The 22,017-nt window shown below is 47.4% G+C and overlaps 1 protein-coding gene across 1 annotated transcript in view; it reads left to right on the top strand.

The window, feature by feature from the left end:
* The window catches only part of LOC138522037 (H-2 class II histocompatibility antigen, E-S beta chain-like), a 228,372-nt gene that overhangs the window by 160,533 nt on the left and 45,822 nt on the right, over window positions 1–22,017 (top strand). Inside the window, exons 3-4 of the mRNA XM_069635259.1 lie at window positions 1,990–2,268; window positions 3,437–3,550. Of these exons, the coding sequence (XP_069491360.1) occupies window positions 1,990–2,268; window positions 3,437–3,550 (393 nt within the window). The remainder of the gene's footprint in view (window positions 1–1,989; window positions 2,269–3,436; window positions 3,551–22,017) is intronic.

Genomic DNA, 22,017 nt, shown 5'->3' with positions numbered 1-22,017 from the left:
GAGACGGTGAGGAGAGGTGGGCAAAGAACAAGGAGGTTTGAGAGGCCAAAGATGAGAATAGATGAGAGATTTGTTGAGGAGTGCAAAAGAGTTGAGGGGACAGCTGTAGAGAAGGATCGCACAGTAGTCCAGTGTAGCGATGGGGTTCTTTGTGGCACGGTCCATGAGAAGGGGGTGGATTGTCCTGCTTGTCAGCAGGTTGATCCTAGCAGCAGAAGCGGTTAAGAATTGTTGGGGGAGAGTATGAGGTGGTCAGAGGGAAAGGATGTCGGGGTGTTTTCTGGGCAGGAACGTGATGACTTTGATCTTAGAGGAGTAAAGCCTAAGACCGCTAAGTACCATCCAGTGGTGGATGTCTGAGCAGATTTCCAAGGTGGGTTAAGGCATTAAAGAAAAGATGATCTTTGTGCCATTCACAAAGAGAGGGTAGGAAAAACCCCAAGGAAGGGATGAGCTTAGCAAGGGGAGAGGTACAGAGAGATGAATAGTGCGTGGGACAGAGTTTAGGGGGGCCACCAGCCTGTGGGTACTAGGGATCCGAGATTTCTGTGTTCCAGCAAATGGGGAAAGTTCGATGAGAGAGACGGGAGGCAATCAAGGGGAGAGGATGACGATGGCGGTGAGCGTGGGGTGATGGTTACTGGTGAGAGAGTTGGAGACGTAGGTTGGCAGAATTCCTGTGGAGTGTCACTGCAGAGACCCGATGGAAGGGGTAACGGAGTGGGTTTACCTTCAAGTAACTGGTGATCCTAGCAGAACATCAGACACTGCCTGATTTGGATGATGTGTACGTTAATCATTTACTGATTCTTTGAGCGAAACTCAGTTTAGAAAAGTAGTGTTGTTACTCAGAGTCCTTTGGTTACAATCCTAGTTGCAAAATGACTGTCCAACACGCATTTCACATCATTGTGCTACAAATACCAGACACTATGTGTAAACAACTGGAGGACCTTGCACATTAAAGTATAAACAATCTTGAAACACAGAAATAAAGAAAGGAAAATTAATTGACAAAGACAAGCATTAATAACTCGTACTTACTTTACATTCAAGCTTACACAAGAATGAGAAACCAAATTATAAGGAATTATCAGACATGTTATTTACTAATATGATGTGATGTCGACCAACAAGAATTACTACTCAACTTATGGACACAAGAAATGACTGAAATACTGTTGTCAATGTTTCTTTTATTGGTCTCTTTCTCTTTATTTTTCGGTTTCGAGAGTCATTTGCAAGGTCCTGCAGATGGTTAGACATTGCGCCTGGGTGTTTGTAGCGTACGTTGATAGGAGCAGGTTCCAGGTGCAATATCCAGACCAGAGTTTCCTTGGCTGTCTGAAGAATGGGGGCCAGCTCAGATAGATAGAGTGGCGAAAGGATAGAGAGGTGGTGAGGCCGAGGGGGCATTGGTGGCAGCACCATGCCTGGCTTATAAGTAGCTCTTTTTCCTTTGTAATGGTGCAGACGGGTTCAAATAATTGTGCTATGGAAGACTTCCCAGAGCAAAGCCAATGGTCACTATTCATTGAAAACTTTCCATCCAACACATTTTGTCTGAAGTGTTATTAAAAACAAAGACTACCCATTGTGCCGCCCATAGGCAGGTGAGTGTGATGTCACTTTCCGTGACATTACTCGGGTTAAAGGTTGTGCCTTGCCCCATTAGGTTCGCCTCACAACCTCCAGTAAATGTAAAAGATGGCCTTATGGCCAGCACTAGGCCTTTATGGCCTTCAATGCATTAGGGTCTCCCAGCAGTTGTGCAGAGAGAGCAAGGATGAAGTGCACCAGCATCAACTTACATGACATCTTTTCATATAATGTCTGCGTAATGGTCCCGAGTTAAACTCCCTACTGTGGTATTTTATTGGGCAGCGTAATCTAAATACGTATATTTGCTTAATGAAAAACATGACTTTGGTAAGACTGGTCGCCTGATCTCTTCCCCTGCCCCCCTTCCCCGCTGTTCTCCCCTTACAGTGAAGCCCAAAGTGAAAGTGTCTCGGTCGAACAACGAGGACCCGAACAAGCCGCATATGCTGATCTGCAACGTGAATGGCTTCTACCCATATGCCATCACTGTGCACTGGTACAAAAACGGGCAGAAGGACCCGGGCGTGCTGTCCTCTGAGCTGCTGCAGAACGGGGACTGGACCGGGCAGGTCATGGTCATGCTGGAGACCTCCATCAATCCTGGAGACACCTTTGTCTGTGAAGTCTTGCATGTGAGCCTGGATGAGCCCCTCAGGAGAAACTGGGGTAAGGAGTGCTCACTTTCTCTGCCTCTTCCTCTCATTGGCTATTGTTTCTCTCTGTACCCCACTCACTCTACAGTGGCATACAAGCAAGACCCTTCCTCTGTCCCCCAAGACCATCTGTGTTTGACAGCGACTAACTCTGCTTACGGCACCATACAGAAACCGCCGTATGGTAGCCGTGGGGTTATGTATACACCAACAAAGGTCTTCAATATAGGACACGTTGATCATAGAGGAAGGACTGCAGCTTGACGCATGGGTGTGGTTTGATAGGCGGGGCTGGTCTTACCTTCGACCCAATCTATCATTTTTAGGGTGCTCGGGACAGTGTTGAGATGCTGTCGAAAACCAGTGACTGCTCATGTGCTCATGAAATAAGCAGAGTTAAGGAAAGAGTGAGGTGTGGAGCAAAGCAGGCCGTCTGCACCTAAAGCCAGGTATGAAGGTGGCTGAAGCCCAGAAAACAAAAACGTGACCTCCAATTAAGACCATTAGAAAGTATTCGATTGCTGGAAATGTCATATTAAATAGCTAACAGCCATGATCCGGAAGCAGTGTTTGCAAAAATGGGGTGTACTTCCATGGCTGTCTTACACATGGAAACAAGCAATCAAACGTAAGTAGCCGGGTATTTACACAGATGTCCGGGGACACAGTCTACACAAGTGTTCAGTCTTTAACCACACAAGAACCCAAGTAACCAAAATAAAGCACCCCCCAACATGCCCAAGGGGGGGGGGGGCATTTGTCCTATACAGGATCCCTATCCTATTACACTTCCCACTTCACTCTTGACAGCCAACAGAATGAGCATAAGCATAGTAAACAAGGGAGCACTTCCTCCTTTCATCTCCTCCTTCCTTCTTTCTGTCCTTTCCTCCTTCCTCCTCTGCTCCCTTCCTCCTCTCTTCCTTCTTCCTATTCTCCTTCCTCTCCCTCCCTTCCGCCTCTTCTCCCTCCTCTCCTTCCTCCCTCCTCTCCTTCCTTCCTCCTCTCCTCCCTTCCTCCTCTCCTTCCTTCCGTCCTCCTTCCTCTCCTCACTTCCTTACTCCTCTCCTTCCTTCCCCCTATCCTCCCTTCCTTCCTTTTCCTCCTGAGCACTTGTTTGTCTGTAACCCTGAATAAGCTCTTCTGGGTATATCTAACCTAGCTTTTCCTTCCTTCCACAGATTCAGAGGAGTCAGAATCCGCCAAGAGCAAGAAGTTGACAGGGATCATTGGCTTGGTACTGGGAGGGTTGTTCTTCACAGTTGGCGGCGTCATGTATTGGAAAAACAAGAAAGGTAAACCGAGCTGGAGACAGCCAACAGTTATCTACCAAAAGATCAGGGTCTTAAGGGAGGAATCATCCAGACCTACACTGAAACCTAAGTGATGGATTAGCCACTAACATTGCAAGACTATAAGTAAAGGGTTTTGTTGTGTCGTTCATTACCGTAAGTAAAACATTGTGTGAGTGGAGGGCCCTGTGTGATGGGTGGTAGGCCAGTGATGAGACCTTGGGTGAAAGATGGCTAGGTGGCAGGAACCCAAGTAATGGGTTACCCAGTAATCAGACCCTGAAGGCAAGATCGTCCTGCTGCAGGACCCTGTGGGAGGGGTGTCCCAGAAATCGATCACAATCTTGAGTGAGTATATTGACTTGATCAAGTATCAAGACCAACTCTCGGCCGAGTAGCAAAATAGCTGCAATTTGTTTTCATTCCTCTCGGGCTGTACACCTCCTTCTTCAGCAAGGGCACATGTGATGTTCCCTCACAAAGCTCCCTGACTTAGGATGGGCAATACACAGTCTCTCCCAGCTCACTGACACTAGCACCTGTTCGGGTGGTCAGGAAATGTCCCAATGAGAAGAACAAGTTACTTACCCATCGTAACGTTCTTTCGACTGGATGTTCCTCCCACGTATTCCTTATCCTTGATATTTCCTAATATCCAGCATGCTGCTTCAGAATTTTTTTTTCCCCAATAGAGGGCGCCGAGCGTCGATGCCTGTCGAGTCAATGTCCCTCAGAGGCCTCCGTCTTGATGTCAACGTCATCATGGGTATAAGTAGCGCACGCAGCGTCCGTTGCTCAGTTCCGTTTTGAAGAGTGAAGCACTGTCCAGGATGTGACGGTTATTACACTTGAGGGAGCGCAGACTGTAACCACAAGGGAAGTTTTACTGCGGGGAAGGATGGGAGGAGTGGTAAGGAATATGTGGGAGGAACATCCAGTCGAAAAAACGTTACCATAGGTAAGTAACTTGTTCTTCGAGTGGATTGTGTCCTCCCAGGTATTCCTTATCTTTGATAGACTCCCAAAGCAGTAACATAAATACAGGACGAGGGAGTAAAATGTAACTTTAAGTATGCACAGGTGTAGTACTGCCTTTCCAAATTTAGATTCTTGGCTAGTGGAGGAATCCAGACTATAAAATCTTGTAAAGGTGTGTGCAGACTACCATGTGGCAGCTGCACAAATATCCTTTATTGGAACTCCCCTTTGAAGAGCTGACGAAGCTGCGAGACCCCTGGTTGAGTGAGCTCTTGTATGCTCTGGAGGGTCTTTACCGGCCAATTTATAACATTCAATAATAATCAGAATAATCCATCTAGAGATGGTTTGGTGATGGCTAGGCCTAATTTATGACCTGTGTAACCCACAAACAATTGGTCAGTTTGTCTTAGTTTTGCTAGTCTGATAATGTGAAAGCTCAAGGCACGCTTTGGATCAAGTATATGCAGTCTTTCTTCCTCTTTTCTCGGATGTGGAGGAGGGTAAAAGGAAGGCAAAGTTATTTTCTGGGTGATATGAAATTCCGAAACAACCTTGGGAAGGAAGTTAGGCTTCACCTGTAATACAACTTTGTCCTTGTGAAAGACAGTGTGAGGAGGCTTGCAGCATAGAGCCTGTAGTTCACTCACCTTTCGGGCAGATGTTATAGCCACCAAAAAGACAGGTCTGAGGGTGAGAAGTCTTAATGGGCTAGAGTGAAGGGGTTCAAAAGGAGTACCCATTAGACATTTTAAGACCAAATTTAGGTCCCACAAGGGGACTTGAAAAGGAGTTAAGGGGTGTAAACATTAGTTAACCCCTTCAAAAATTGAATTACTAAAGGTATTTTAAAGTAGGAGACTTCTTCAGCAATGCGCTTGAAGATGAACAGCGCTGCTAGATAGCCTTTTATCGTGCCAATCTGGAGTCCCAGATTTGCTAAGTGCAAAAGAAAAGATCACACCATTGGTGTATTACATGTGAAAGGGTCAACATTCTTATCTCTACACCAGCTGCAGAACTTGTACCAACGGCAGCGGTATAAGGATTTGGTTGCTGGCCTTCTGGCCGAAAGCAACACCTCCATTACGTCGTCCGGGAGGTCCGAAAATGTATATCTCAGCCTCTCAGAAACCATGTGTGAAGGATGTAAGTCCTGAAATCCGGATGGAGAACCCGACCTTCCTCTCGCTACAGAAGATCCTCTCTTTTTGGAAGACGAATCGGAGGACAGATGGACATGTCCAGAAGGTCCGAGTACCACGTTCTCCTGGCACAATCTGGGGCAATTAGGATCATGGTTTTCCTGTACCTCCTCAACCTCCTTATTACATGAGGAATGACGGGGACCGGAGGAAACGCGTAGAGGAGTAGAAATTCCCAGTCCACCACAAGCGCGTCTCCTAGAGCTCCTCTCAGGGGAAATTCCCTTGAGTAGAATAGGTCGCACTTCCTGTTGACACTGGTCACAAACAGATCCACTTGAGGGGTTCCCCAAAGGTTGAAGATCTCTTGAAGGACTTCCCACTCATGGGAGACTGTGCTCGGCATGCTCAGAGCGTCCGCCGCCGTATTCTCCACTCCGGCTAGGTGAACTGCTGATAGAGAGATTCCTTCTTGTAATGCCCAGAATCAGAGCTGCATTGCCTCTCTGCACAGTGGTAGTGACCCTACACCTCCTCTTTTGTTGAGGTAGTACATGGCCACTGTGTTGTCCGTCATTATCAGGATATTCTTTCCCTGTACAGATGGCAGGAAGGCCTTCAGCGCTAGTCTGATTGCCCTGAGCTCTAAAAGGTTGATATGTAGCTTGGACTCTGATGGAGACCAATGACCCATGATGGTCAAATCGTTGGTATGGGCTCCCCACCCTGTGAGTGAGGCGTCCGTCACTACTGTTATCTCTGGCCATGGTTGCCAAAAAGGTTCTCTTCTCAAGATGTTTTCCCGACAGGCCCACCACTGAAGATCCAGTGAGACTCTGTCTGGGATATGTAGGAGATCTGACATCCTTCCTGAGAACTGTGACCACTGGGTCCTGAGAGCCCATTGGAGAGATTTCATTCTCAGACGAGCCTCTGGCACCAGAAAAATGCAGGATGCCATGAGGCCGAGCAATTTCAGAAAATCGAATGCCGGAAGATGTTGGGCATTTTGGAATTTTGTCACCATCTGTATGTCTTGAGCCCTCACCTCTGGTGGCGAGGCTTTTCCCAGTAATGCATCCAGGAATGTTCTGATAAACTGGAGTCTTTGTGATAGTTTCATATGGAACTTCTTGAATTTGAGGGAGAAGACCAGCCTGTGGAGGGAGTGGCCGGTATGGTTTAGATGATCCAGGACTTGTTCCGGGGAACTGGCCCTGATCAACCAATCATCCAGGTACGGGTAGATGTGAAGCCCCCGTCTCCTGAGACTCGCTGTCACAACCGCCATTAGCTTGGTGAAAACCCTTGGGCGGAGGTTAGCCCAAATGGCAGAACTCGAAACTGATAGTGAGAGTTGCCAATGGCAAATCTCAGGTATTTTCTGTGCTTGTGATGAATTGGCACATGAAAGTAAGCATCCTGAAGGTCCAGAGATATCAACCAATCCTGAAGCTGGAGGGCCTGAAGGATTTGAGAAAGGGTAACCATCTTGAACTTGTCCTTCCTGAGGAATTTGTTCAATTCTCGTAAGTCCAAGATGGGTCTCATTCCTCCGCCCTTTTTCGGAATTAGAAAATATGGGGACTACGAACCCTTGTTCCTCTCTGCTAGAGGTAGCGGTTCTATAGCACCTTTCTCTAGCCGGTCTAAAATCTCCTGCATAAGGAGCAGATCTGGAAACTTCAAAGAGTTGTTCCCCGGTGGATGACTGAGGTGTTTGTAGGAAAGGCAGACAGTAACCTTGGGCAATTGTCTCCAATGCCCAAGCATCTGAAGGTATAGCCTGTGTCAGGCAGAATCCCGTGCATTTCCCTCTGGGACGACTACACAAGATTAGGACTACAGGTGAGAGCAATAAATCCCCTTTGGTATCAGTCTGTACCACAAAGATTTAGTTGGTAGCTGTGGCTAAGCAGTCAGACTTATCTCAAGAGGGAGATGAGCAGTATTCAGGGTTTACACATTAGGCCTACCAGGCTATGGAACAAGGAAACACTGACCAAAGCTTTGTACTTAAAAAGTAAATATATATTTATTTTATACACCTCTAATCAAACACATGTATCACAATTATCAAGTAAGTTAAATTAGGTCACGAAAAGATATACACAACTCCCTATTCAATTGTAGACAAGTCTGCGGTAGAGTGAAAACTGAGCAAAAACGGCACAGTGAAAACCCACTACAAATGGCACTCTAACAATTTAACGAAAGGAAGGGAAAGCACAAGTTAAACAGAAATATCTTCCGACACCCCCTAGCAACACTTCCCTGACGTTTTGTGGACAAGTAATGCACAGTGATACTCTAGCAAAGAGATAAGTAAATGAAAACTGAGCAAAATGGCATTCCACAAATTAAAACAGTAGGAAGGAAGAGGGGTTTAGAAGATTCAGATGCATCAACACATTTCTTATTGAAAATTAATCTAGTGAGAGCAGATCTAACAAATCAGCCAGAGTCAATAGGCCTGAGCCAGAGTCAGTGGTACCGGACCAAAAGCTTGGGAGCAAAAATGTTCTTGTAGCTGCAGTCAAGTCTTTGGTAAACAAATGTAGAAGAGGTAGATGCAATGCAAAAGATAATGTTAGGAGAAAGGGCGGCCAACCCAACGAGTAGCTAAAGGATTTAAAACACCTTCATGGCTACTACGGGAAAAGGGAGGCCTGGCGGAACAATGTACCTTAAACGTGAAGAAGTGGCTCCTGCAGTGGCGGTTGTTCCTGGTAGTTCCTGCAGTTCGAGGGTCCAGCAGAGGAAGAGAGGCTCTCGTCGTGGAGGAAGGTTCGAGTCACTGCACTACCCAGGGATGAAACCAGCCGCTGTGCTGCTAAATGAAGTTTAAAAGGTACGCTCCTTTTAATCGCGGTCCGGGTCGATAGCTGCCTGGCTATCCGGTCTCCAAGTGCTGAGCTCTGTCGATTCGACCAAGGCAGGTCCGAGGAAGCGATGGGTGAACTGGTTGTGACCACCAGCTCAAGGGAAGAAGGCTGTTTCGATGAAGATCTCCTCTCGTCGTGCGGAAGAAAAGTGGCAAGACGATCCGGCAGGGCTTTACCGGTGGTGTAGATGCTGAAGATGTCTGTGGCTTCTCTCCCCTTCGGTTCCGTAGTTCCAGTGGCGACGTCTTGCTCTTCCAGTCCTCAGGACCCTGCTTTTATGCAGAAAGAGACCCATTCCTACAGCCTAGCTGTCACTCACACAGTGGAGTGGTCTTCTTGGTGGGAGACCCTCCAGCCTATCAGGTTAGAGTGCGACTTGAGTTGCTGCGGCAACTCTGTCCAGGGGTTCTACTCCCCCTCCCAAACAACAGACCCACCCCAGACTCAGAGGCGCCGAAAGGATAGCTTCTTGGCAGAAGCCTGCCAAAATAGCAAACAAAGGATCCCCTACCTGGGTTAGGAGTTTACAGTAAAACACGAGAAAGAATTTATATTAAAGTTCTGGCAAATAAACCGCACCGGAGTAAAGTTAATAATAAAATAACCCAGCGGTATGTTAGAGGCTGTCAGTAAAAGTGGTAGCCTCGAACAATGGGAAAATCCCATAGGAAAATATTCGTGGTCGAATATTTACGGTAGTAACCACTGCCACCAGCCAGAAACTTTAGAGAGAGGGACTTTAAGGTACCCCCTCGAAAATGAACCAAGGGAAAAACTATTAACCCTTTCCAGTACCTCCATAGTAAGATGGTTTGTACTGGTTAAGTTCATAAGATTTGACTAGTAAAGTCAATGGGGACTTTACATGCCCTGGGAGACAGTAGTCAGTCCCAGGGTATGGAGTCTATGTTAGGGGGTCGCTACGACGCCCCTGTGTTACTGCACTGAGGGTGCTGTATAACACATGTGAATAAAGATGGTTCCTATGGGTGAGAGAAAAGATCCCATAGGCATTAAACACAGGAATAGCCTAGAACACACATAGCAAAAATGCCTAAGAGTGGGAAAAAGAGTCTCGATCTTAGCAGGTAAAATGAAACAAGCCCTTCAAATCCAGCAAAGCTGCTGGGGGACTCTATAGGTAAGGGAAATTAGCCATAGAATGAGAATTCTCACTAACACTCAACCCCCTCGCCCCCCAGACTAAGGGACAGGAGGATCTAATCCACTCCTGGATGAGTCTCATACCTCTAGTCGGTTATAAACATCCTAGAGAGACCATCAGCATTTTGGTGGTGACATCCTGACCTGTGCTCAATGGTAAAATCAAACCCTTGGAGGCAGATTGACCATTTTAGCAGTTTTGGGTTTTCCCCTTTCATTTGCATCAACCATCTCAAGGGTTGGTGGTCTGTTTGAATGGTGAAAGTAGATCCATACAAGTATGGTCTAAACTTCTTCAAAGCCCACACAATGGCAAAACATTCTCTCTCAATAGTTGCCCACCTTGTCTCAGGTTCCTTCAGTTTCCTACTGATGAAGCAAATAGGGTGCTCCCTACCTTTCTCATCCAGTTGACTGAGTACTGCACCTATACCTATATTGGAAGCATCTGTTTGTACAATTAAGGGTTGGTGGTAGTCAGGAGCTCAGAGAACTGGAGCTTGACAAAGGGCTTTCTTTAGGTTTTCAACGGTCTGATTGCACTCCTCATTCCATTTGATCTTTTTAGGGAACATGGGAGAAGAGATTACATTCATTGGAGAAGCTATGGATCCATAGTTCTCAATGAAATTCCTGTAATACCCAGTGAGGCCTAGGAAGGCTCTCACCTGGGTTTGAGTAGAAGGGGTTGTCCAATTTTGCACAGCTTCAATCTTGCTGAGCAAAGGCCTTATTTCACCACCTCCTACCTCATGCCCAAGGTACACCACTTTACTCTGACCAATTTGACATTTGCTTGCCTTTATGGTCAGATGGGCCTGTTCAAGAGCCTGCAAAACATATCCTAGGTGGTCAACATGTTCTTTCCAAGTAGGGCAGAACACTGCAATGTCATCCAAGTATGCCATGCAGAAGTCCTCCATCCCATTCAGAACCTGATTAACCATCCTTTGGAATGTAGCAGGTGCATTCTTTAGTCCAAAAGTCATAACCTTAAATTGGTATAAGCCAACTGGGGTGGAGAATGCAGTTTTCTCCTTGGCATGGTCAGTCAGGGCTATTTGCCAATAACCTGACGTGAGATCAAATGTGCTGAGGAACTTGGCTGAACCAAGTCTATCCACTAGCTCGTCTGTCCTTGGCAAAGGATGGGCATCAGTCTTAGTGACTGCATTTAGGGCTCTATAGTCCACACAGAATCTCACCTCCTTTGATCCTGCCTTTGGTACTAACACAACTGGGCTAGACCATGGACTAGTAGAGGTTTCTATTACCCCGAGATTAAGCATCTTGTTGACCTCTCCTCTTATGTGGGTTCTTATATTTTCTGACATCCTGTAGCCCCTGCTTTTGACAGGTAAACTGTCACCAGTTTGGATATCATGTTGGCCCCAAGGGGTCTAACCTGGTGTCAGAGAGAACAGAGGGGCAAATTGACTTAACAAAACTTTGCACTCCTCCTGTTGCTCAGGTGTCAGATTAGAAGAGAGATTAACTCCTTCTAGTTTCTCATCTAAAGGTTTGCCTCTGAGGAGGTCGGGTAGAGGCTCACTCTCCTCCTCCTCTTGAGCTGAAGCTAGAAGCAAAGCTCCCAGTTCTGGTCTTGCTCCTCCTTATCTCTCCTCACTTCTCACCTTCTACTCCCCCTCGCGCCCTCTTCGTTCTGCTGAACGTTTCCTCCTTACTGTACCTCCTTCCCCTTGTGCTTCTTCCAGGTTTTGTTCCTTCCAACTTCTTGCTCCTCTTCACTGGAACGCACTCCCTCTCTCAATCTGCTCTTCCACTACCCTTCCCTCATTTCGCACATCCCTTAAATCCCTTCTCCTCCACTCTCCTCCTTGAAGATCTTCCCATTCTCTCTTCATCCCCCCTCCCTCTTCTGACTCCTTAATCCCCTCTCCCTCCATTCTCCCACCTTCCTATTCCTCACTTGTTCTTTTCTTTTTTATTCCCCCTCGCCAATCCTACTTCCTCTCTACCTCCCCTTCTCCACAGTTAACTGTTTTTTGCGCTGTTTTACTGTCGAATGATTCATCATGTAATTTTGCTCACATTGTTTGTTTATTGTTGTTCACTGTATGAGTTGTTCCGTTGTTCCATTGTACAGCGCCTTGGCATAAAGCGCTCTATAAATAAACAAATCAATCAATCAATCAAATCAATAAGCTTTTAGACGGTTGATGTGAAAGACTCTAGGAGCCTCCTTGGGGTTGCCCAAGTCCACCAGATAGTTTACCTCTCCATCCATTTGACCTGCAAGGCCCTCTGCCTTGTTGGGACCATAACAAGAACTAGCTGGTCTTGAGCGAACTCAACCATGTTGGCCTTCTGGTCATGCCAATGTTTGACCAGAGCCTGACCTGCTTTCAAGTTATTACTTGCCTCAGCCATCATGTGTGACATTCTCCTCCGGAGTCCTATCACATAGTCAGTGACTCTGACTGGTGTGGGGGAAGGAGCACTCTCCAACCCCTCCTTGATCAGGGCCAATGGACATCTAACCGGATGGCCATAGAGAAGCTCAAAGGGACTGTAACCCACTCCCTCCTGAGGGACTTCTCTATATGCAAAGAGAAGGCATGGCAGTAGAAGATCCCACTTTTTTTAAGGGGGTCTTCCAAAGCACCTTTCATGCTCTTCATGGTTCTGTTGAACCTTTCTACCAACCCATTGGTTTGAGGGTGGTAGGCTGTTGAGAACTTGTAGGTAACTCCACAGTTTTCCCACATGGCTTTCATGTAGTGGGACATACATTTTGACGCCCTCTCGGAAATTACCTCCTTAGGAAACCCAACCCTGGTAAAAAATACCAAGGAGGGCCTTAGCCACAGCTGGAGCTGTAACAGTCCTCATAGGAATTGCTTCAGGGAACCTAGTAGCATGGTCTACTACAACAAGTATAAACCTGTTGCCTGAAGAAGTTGGAGGATCAAGGGGACCAACAATGTCGATTCCTACCCTCTCAAATGGTACTCCCACTACAGGGAGAGGCACTAAGGGTGCCACGTTCTTGGTTCCACTTTTACCAGAAGTTTGGCAAGTGTGGCAACTCTTGCAATACTTCTCTACCTCAGCCCCCATTTTAGGCCAATAAAAGTAGAGAGAGAGCCTTTCCTTGGTCTTCTTGAAGCTCAAGTGACCAGCCAAAGGTATCTCATGGGCTAGTTGCAAGAATTGGAGTCTGTTTGCTTGGGGTACTACAAGTCGTTTGTAGTCCCCAGGAGCTGACTCTGTCGGTCCACTATAGAAGAGGCCATCTTCCCAGTGTAACCTATACTTCCCAGGCACTTGCCCTTCAAGCTGAGAAGCTGCCTGGTGGCGAAGACCTTCCAGAGTTAGACATTCTCTTTGTCCCTTACTGAAGTCTGCCCTTTGGGGTCCACCTTCTGCCAGTAATGACTGCAGCTCAGGATGGTCCACAGGGTCAATATCTCCTATGAGTTCCTGGCCTCCTACTAGATCTGAGTCCTCAGGCTCTAGTTCAACCACACAGGGTTGTACCTCACTCTCAGCCTCAGCTGGAGGAGGAATCACAGGTGTGACTTTTGCTAACCTAGGAGATTTCCTGGTTGGCAGCACTGGAGTGCCTTCTGCTGTCTTTTTCTTTGAAGTCTTGGGTTTCCCCTTTTCTTCTGGTTGCTTAGAAATGGCAGTTAGTAACTCCAGTGGAGTAGGAGTGATTTCCATCATCTCCTCAGAAGAGCCCCTCAAGGTCCTCTCCCTTGCAGGTCTGGTAAGCTCCTGTAATCTCTTACTAGGAGGTCTGGGGGTACTTGACACTACTCCCAGATCTTTCAGATCATTTCCCAACAGCACCCTTCCTGGTACTTCAGATTGTACACTCACAGATATCATGACAATCATTTCATTGCACTGGATGAGAGCTGGTAATTGGGGAAGCATCTGCACAGGCCCTCCAGCTAACTTGGTGAGGCGTTTGGGTGCCTTAGCAACATCCTCCACCTTGAAAAAAGATGTGTCCACCACAGTTATGCTGGCCCCAGTGTCTCTAATGGCAGGGGTTTCCTGACCATTGACTAGGACACTGTCTTTATAACACTCTTTAGTATTAGGAGGGATTGAATTATGTACATCTAAACTCTGTTGTTCCCATAACCCAAGAGATACTAAAGATACACTAGTTGAGACTCCAATGGGATCTTCAGCCAGTAATTGAAAGTTTCCACTGACCATATGGACTTCCTCCTCTGGAGCGAAGGCTAAGGAGACAGTGTGGACCCCTGAAGGTTTACCCTTACATCTGGGATCCCCTTTCACATGATCAGTAGAGCCACAAACATAACATTTTCCAAATGTCTTTATGAATGGTGGCTTGTTCTGACCTCCTTCTGGTCTCGGACCAGAAGGTACACTAGCCTGATTAGGTCTCCCTTGTGGCTTACCCTTAGGATTTTGTTTGTGGCCCTCTTTGGAATTGGAATTATTTGAATTCTCTTTGTTGCCTTTCTTTGGCTGCTTTCCCTCATCCTTTTTCTAAGTTACCCCAGAATCCTTGTGAGTGGCCCTGTTGGCAACCCACAAGTCAGCAGCCTTGGCTAGCTTCTTAGAATCTAATTCCTTTGAATCAACCAAGTGTTGTCCGAGCTCAGGAGAGCAGGCATCATAGATAGACTCCATCATAACAAGATTTCTCATTCCTTCATAAGTTTTAACTCTATAACCCTTAAACCATCCCTCTAAGTTTTTCAAACACTCATTCACCCAAGTAGCCCAAGGGGTACTATCATGCTTTTTGAGGGTCCTAAACCTCTTAAGGTACTGGGAAGGAGTCTTCCCAAATCTAGCTATCAAAGCTAGTTTTACACATTCATAATCCATCCTATCCACAACCCCCAACTCCATTACCACATCAGATGCAACAGGGGGGAGCCTAGAGTATAACCATGGGATCAACTGATTCCCTGTGATATCCTGGAGCCCATGATTATATGCAAACATAGCAATCCAATCTAATACATCCAACTTAGGTTCATACATACACACAATCTCTTTAGGCATCCGGGGTCTTTTTGGACTGGAAGATCCAGAAGATTCGGGGAGAGAAGCATTTTCCAAAAACAATTTCTTCATCTCAAGCTCATGGTTGAGCTCCATTTCTTTGAGCCTTAGTTCTTGATGTCTCTGTTCAGTTTGGGCACTAATTCGTTTGATTTCAAGTTCAAGTCTCATCTTTTCTAGAGATATAAATTCTGGACTTAATGTGGGACCTGGTAAGGGTCCAGTAGCTACAGGTTGAGGCTTTTGAGCAGGTAGAGGACCAGAGGGGGTGACATTGTTATCCTCCTCTTCCTCATCTGACTCAACAATAACATCATCAACATTATCATCCTCAATGTTTGCTACATTTGCTGGAGTAGGGGCCACTACAGCACCACTATCCAGACTTTGTCTCTCCAACAGTCTCAATCATTTCTTGTTTCTTGCCTTTGACAGGAAGACCTTTCTGTCTACAGAGATCCCTTAAATAATCAGCAGTATTAGTAAGGAGGGTCTCCTGACTGTAACTTTCCATGATTTGTTTAAAATAAACTTGTTGTGATAGTTAACCTTGTGGTTAGTTGCACCAAGCACTAGCAAAACTCTAAAATGTAAATCCAATACTTTTATCCTCACCGCTGTACACCAGTGTTAGGCAGAATCCCGTGCAGTTCCCTCTGGGACCACTACACAAGATTAGGACTACAGGTGAGAGCAATAAATCCCCTTTGGTATCAGTCTGTACCACAAAGATTTAGTTGGTAGCTGTGGCTAAGCAGTCAAACTTATCTCAAGAGGGAGATGAGCAGTATTCAGGGTTTACACATTAGGCCTTCCAGGCTATGGAACAAGGAAACACTGACTAAAGCTTTGTACTTAAAAGTATATATTTATTTTCTCCACCTCTAATCAAAAACATGTATCACAATTATCAAGTAAGTTAAATTAGGTCACGAAAAGATATACACAACTTCCTATTCAATTGTAGACAAGTCTGCGGTAGAGCGAAAACTGAGCAAAACGGCACAGTGAAAACCCACTACAAATGGCACTCTAACAATTTAACGAAAGGGAGGGAAAGCACAAGTTAAACAGAAATATCCTCAGACACCCCCTAGTAGCACTTCCCTGAAGTTTTGTGGACAAGTAATGCACAGTGATAACTTAGCAAAGAGATAAGTAAATGAAAACTGAGCAAAATGGCACTCCACAAATTAAAACAGTAGGAAGGAAGAGGGGTTTAGAAGATTTAGATGCATCAACACATTTCTCATTGAGAATCAATCTAGTGAGAGCAGATCTAACAAATCAGCCAGAGTCAATAGGCCTGAGCCAGAGTCAGTGGTACAGGACCAAGAGCTTAGGAGCAAAAATGTTCTTGTAGCTGCAGTCGTCTTTGGTAAACAAATGTAGAAGAGGTAGATGCAATGCAAAAGATAATGTTAGGAGAAAGGGTGGCCAACCCAACGAGTAGCTAAAGGATTTAAAACACCTTCATGGCTACCACGGGAAAAGGGAGGCCTGGCGGAACAATGTACCTTAAACGTGAAGAAGTGGCTCCTGCGGTGGCGGTTGATCCTGGTAGTTCCTGCAGTTCGAGGGTCCAGCAGAGGAAAAGAGGCTCTCGTCGTGGAGGAAGGTTCGATCCCTGCACTACCCAGCGATGAAAACAACCGCTGTGCTGCTAAACGAAGTTAAAAAGGTACACTCCTTTTAATCGCGGTCCGGGTCGATAGCTGCCTGGCTATCCGGTCTCCAAGTGCTGAGCACTGTCGATTCGACCAAGGCAGGTCCGAGGAAGCGATGGGTGAACTGGTTGTGCCCACCAGCTCAAGGGAAGAAGGCTCTTTCGATGAAGATCTCCTCTCGTCGTGTGGAAGAAAAGTGGTGAGACGATCCGGCAGGGCTTCACCGGTGGTGTAGATGCTGAAGATGTCTGTGGCTTCTCTCCCCTTCGGTTCTGTAGTTCCAGTGGCGACGTCTTGCTCTTCCAGTCCTCAGGACCCTGCTTTTATGCAGAAAGAGACCCATTCATACAGCCTAGCTGTCACTCACACAGTGGAGTGGTCTTCTTGGTGGGAGACCCTCCAGCCTATCAGGTTAGAGTGCGACTTGAGTTGCTGCAGCAACTCTGTCCAGGGGTTCTACTCCCCCTCCCAAACAACAGACCCACCCCAGACTCAGAGGCGCCGAAGGGAGGGCTTCTTGGCAGAAGCCCGCCAAAATTGCGAACAAAGGATCCCCGACCTGGGTTAGGAGTTTAGAGTAAGACACGAGATAAAATTTATATTAAAGTTCTGGCAAATAAACCGTACCGGAGTAAAGTTAATAATAAAATATCCCGGCGGTATGTTAGAGGCTGACAGTAAAAGTGGTAGCCTCGAACAATGGGAAAATCCCATAGGAAAATATTCGCGGTCGAATATTTACAGTAGTAACCACTGCCACCAGCCAGAAACTTTAGAGAGAGGGACTTTAAGGTACCCCCTCGAAAATGAACCTAAGGGAAAAACTATTAACCCTTTCCAGTACCTCCATAGTAAGATGGTTTGTACTGGTTAAGTTCATAAGATTTGACTAGTAAAGTCAATGGGGACTTTACATGCCCTGGGAGACAGTAGTCAGTCCCAGGGTATGGAGTCTATGTTAGGGGGTCGCTACGACGCCCCTGTGTTACTGCACTAAGGGTGCTGTGTAACACATGTGAATAAAGATGGTCCTATGGGTGAGAGAAAAGATCCCATAGGCATTAAACGCAAGAATAGCCTAGAACACACATAGCAAAAATGCCTAATAGTGGGAAAAAGAGTCTCACTCTTAGCAGGTAAAATGAAACAAACCCTTCAAATCCAGCAAAGCTGCTGGGGGACTCTATAGGTAAGGGAAATTAGCCATAGAATGAGAATTCTCCCTAACAGCCTGCCATTCTTTCAGATGTTGAGTTTAATAAATGTACTCACCGTAGTTACTACCTTATTCCTAGTCCATAGTCCCCTTTCCTCCATACTTATGGGACATTCCGTCCTTTGGGACGGGACTGGAGCACTTGTGTAAAAAGCATCACATTTTTCAAAAATGTTGTCCTCCTCTTTTTACTCGGGGTACCGCACGTGGCCGTAACCCCACCCTCCTTAGCTCCGCCCAGCGCATCCCCCATCAGTCCTTTTCTATCGCCAGGTCTGAGACCTTTAAGCAATAACAGAGGAATCTTATAAGAGGGGACGGCGGGCGTATGGAGGAAAGGGGACTATGGACTAGGAGTAAGGTAGTCACTACGGTGAGTAACTTTATTATACTCCTACGTCCCGTCCCCTTTCCGCCATACTTATGGGAGATTCCCAAGCACTCCTCACAGAAATTACGGGTGGATGGAAACTCCTTATTGAAACAGGTTACTAAGCACAGCTTGACCGAACTGAGCATCAGCCCTGGAGCTCAGGTCCAGACAGTAAAGCTTACAAAAAGCCGATGACGAGGCCCACGTAGCTGCTTTCGTGATGGTCTCCCAGGGAACACATTTTTGGAAGGCAACAGCAGCCGCCTTGCCCCACACAAGATGAACATGAATTCCCTTTGGGGCCCGAAGACCCTGAATGGTATACACCTCAGAAATACAGGCAGCAATCCATCGCGAGATGATTGCTTTCGAGGCCGGCTTTCCTTGCGGATTTCCGAAGGTCACAAAAAGCTGCAAAGAGTTCCTAAGCTCAGATGTTCTGTCCAGATAGAATTTAAGGGCTCTTCTAACGTCCAGGCAGTGCAGAACCCTTTCGGCCTCTGTTGCTGGGCCTCGAAAGAAGGCAGGCAATGAAAGTGACTGATTTAAATGAAAATCAGAGACCACCTTCGGAAGAAAGGAGGGATTTGTCCGCAAGACAACCTCATCCTTATGAAAAGTAAGGAATGGATGTTCTACCGACCAGGCCTGAAGCTCACTTACACGCCTTGTCGAAGTCACAGCAATCAAAAAGGACACCTTCCACGAAAGGTACTTAAAATCGACAGTAGCCATGGGCTCGAAAGGCTTATGACACAAGGCTATAAGGACCACATTCAGATCCCACCTTGGATGCAGGTTGCGAACAGGAGGGTAAAGATGTAATAGGCCCGAAAAGTGTCTTTTAATGACCGGATTCGTCATTGAAAAAGAGCACTCGTCAGTGGACAGGTAAGCGGCGACAGCCAACAAATAAGTCCTGCAGGACAAGACATGAATGCCCGATTCTGCCAGATGTGAGACAAAAGACAGGACTATGTCGATAGTAGCTTCCCTGGGGTCCAGCTGCCTAACGAAACACCAGTGGCAGAACCGTAGCCCTTTACTCCTTTACTGAGATCTTGTCGAAGGTTTCCTGGCCACCTGAATAATGCGCATGTTATCCGCGGACAAATTGAAATGCAAAGAGGTCCACTTCTGGAGTGCTCTTAACAGCGAAAAATATCCAAGAGGATCTCTGTGTTCAGTTCCCACTCGTAGCTGACCACTGCTCGTCGGCTGAGGGCATCTGCAGTGACATTCAGCTGGCCCAGGAAGTGTACTGCTACCAGCCAGATACCATGCTGAATGGCACATTCCCAAATCTGAATGGCAAGATCCACAAGAGGAGGAGATCTTCTAACCCCTGTTTGTTGATATAGAACATGGACACCACATTGTCCGTGAGGACACGGACCACTTTGTTGACAATGCCTGGTTTGAACACTTTCAGTGCCAGGAATATCGCCAGGAGCTCCAGATAATTTATATGAAGCTGTCTGTCCTGTGGTGACCAAAGATCGAAAACCTGAAGATGATCCAACGTCGCACCCCAACCCAGAAGGGAGGAATCTGTTGTGACAGTAAACAGTGGGCAAGGGTCCTGAAAAGGAGCGCCCACCGACAGATTGCTGAGAGAATACCAGCACAAGAGGTCCGTCCTCATGAAAGGTGGAACCAGTATCATTTTGGAATCTAGATCCACTGCTTGAAGCCAGGAGCTTCGAAGAGCCATATCCGTCCGCCTCATCTTGAGACGAGCAAGAGGAAGAGCCAGCACACACAAAGCCATGAGGCCCAGAAGCCTCTGGAAGCACCAGGCCGACATGCTCTCCGACTGCATAAACACCTGACACGTGGCCAATAGATCTGCCATTCTGTCTCCAGTCAGGTATACTCTGCAATTGATCGTGTTCCAACGAAAACCCAGGAAAATCAAGTCCTGAGTGACCGTCATGGAGGATTTCCGCCAGTTCACCGACAGCCCAAGGTGGAACAGGAGCTGGAGGAGAGACTGAAGGTTGCTCGAGGCTGTCAGTGGACAAGGACTGCGCAGCAGCCAGTCGTCCAAATACGGATACACATGGATACCCTGTAGCCGAAGAAAAGCTGCAATGACCGACATCTTCGTAAAGACGCGCAGCGCCGAGCTGAGACCAAACGGGAGCGCATGAAACTGGAAATGCTCCTCCCCCATGGAAAACCGCAGGTATTTCCGATGCGGACTCCAAATGAGGATATGCATATAAGCATCTTGAAGGTCCACAATGCTGAGCCAATTGCCCTTCTGTAGAGAGGACTTTATCTGACAGGGCGTGATCATCTTGAATTTCTCTTGGGGAAGAGAAAGGTTGAACTGGGAAAGGTCTAGGATGGTGCACAGGCCAGCCTGGTTGGGTTTGGGCACCATAAACAGATGGGAGTAGAAGCCCTCCCCTTGCTCCCCTAGGGGAACGGGTTCCACTGCCTTGAGATCCAGAAGCTTCTGGGCTTCGGCTCTGAGGGAGGGCGTCCCCGACTGCTGGAAGGGAGGATTGATGGGTGGGGTAGAGGGAAGGGGCAAGCGGAAACCCGCCCGAGCAATTGACGAGACCCACCGATCCTCAGTGATGGTCTGCCACGCCTCCCAGTGAGACGCAATGCGCCCTCCCACCGGGGTCTCATGCGAGCACCGAAAAACATAATTTAGTGGACTTCTCGGTGGAGAGACCGATTGATCCTGAAGAGGAGGCAGAGGACCGAGAGAAAAATCAGCTGCTGTTTCCGACGAGAGTTCCCAGATGGAGGATCGACCCTGCGTGTCCTCCGACCCAGAAACCCTGGAAAACCAGAGGAGGACCGAGGCTGAGATGACAATCTCTGAGCTTTGAACGGCAGCTTCACCAACACGGACAGGGATTTGGCTGTTTGAGTGCTGCCTTTAGTTTTGGTCAACTCCACATCCGTTGAAAATGGAACAGTTATTTGCCGTCAAAAGACCTCCTTAGAAAACTTTGTGGCATGAAGCCAAGCCTGACGAGAGGTGTCAACACCAAGCATGAGGCCCCGAGCCGAGGTGTCAACATGATGTGCCGCGGCCTCGAGCATGTCCTGTGCCAGAGCCATGACATCTGAAAAGCCACCCTTAAAATCATACAGCTTGTCCACGGGAATGAACTCCTCAAATTCAGATAGACCTTTCCACATTTTCATATTTGCCACCGCTAAGATGAGCTCTGTGTTCGCCTGGCGCAACTGCAGGGCTGTATTAGCGAAGATCTTTTTCCCCAAGGAGTCAAGCAACTTGTCCTCCTTGGCCAGAACCTGGGCCGCTGCTGTAGAAGAGGCGGAAGCCGGTCTGGATTGAAGCGTGGCAGCCGCCACCACTGTGGAGGAAGGGAGCGGGCAAGACGATAAGGCTACCTCTTCCGAAGTGTGAAGCCTATAACGAGCGTCAATCCTCTTGTTAACGTGAAGTCCACTGTGTGGTTAATACCAGACCTTGCAGACCTCGGCCAAAACGTCCCTCTGGAGGAACAAGCCGGTACGCTCCTGAGGAGACAAGGTGAATGCCTCAGAAAGCACCCCCTCTTGGGGAGTGGGTGCCTCAGGTACTGGTAGATCTAGAAGACGCATCATGTCCAGAACCCAGTCATGGAACACTCTAACAGAGCGGGCTGGTCCTCGCTATCCTGATCCCCTTGCGTGTCATCCAATTCGTCTGGATCGACCTGCGTCACATCTGGCTCTGCCAAAGACTTGTCTGTTCGAGACAAGGGAGGCAGGGGTGGAAGGGCTGGAGGTGGGCCAATCGGTAGAAGTGGAACAGCTGCCGGAACAACCAGCACTACGACTGGAACTGTCGGCACAGGAGTAGGCGCTGGAGGGCAGATTTCCGTAAAAAGACCTCTGAAATACTCCTTCATGGGGGTCAGAGTGCATGAGCCTCTGAAATTTTCCGAAAAAGGCATCCTCCGCCGAAGGCTTAGGCATTGGAGTGGGCAGAGGCCGCTCATGAGAGGGGTAGCTCCAAGGCCGTAAGGGAGAGGGCTGCCAGGAAGGGCC

The sequence above is a fragment of the Ambystoma mexicanum genome, chromosome 13 (genome assembly GCF_040938575.1).
Source record: "Ambystoma mexicanum isolate Mex_15411 chromosome 13, UKY_AmexF1_1, whole genome shotgun sequence".
Classification (NCBI taxonomy): Eukaryota; Metazoa; Chordata; class Amphibia; order Caudata; family Ambystomatidae; genus Ambystoma; species Ambystoma mexicanum.
The sequence above is the reverse complement of the archived record's forward strand: the minus strand, read 5'-3'. Positions and strand labels throughout refer to the sequence as shown.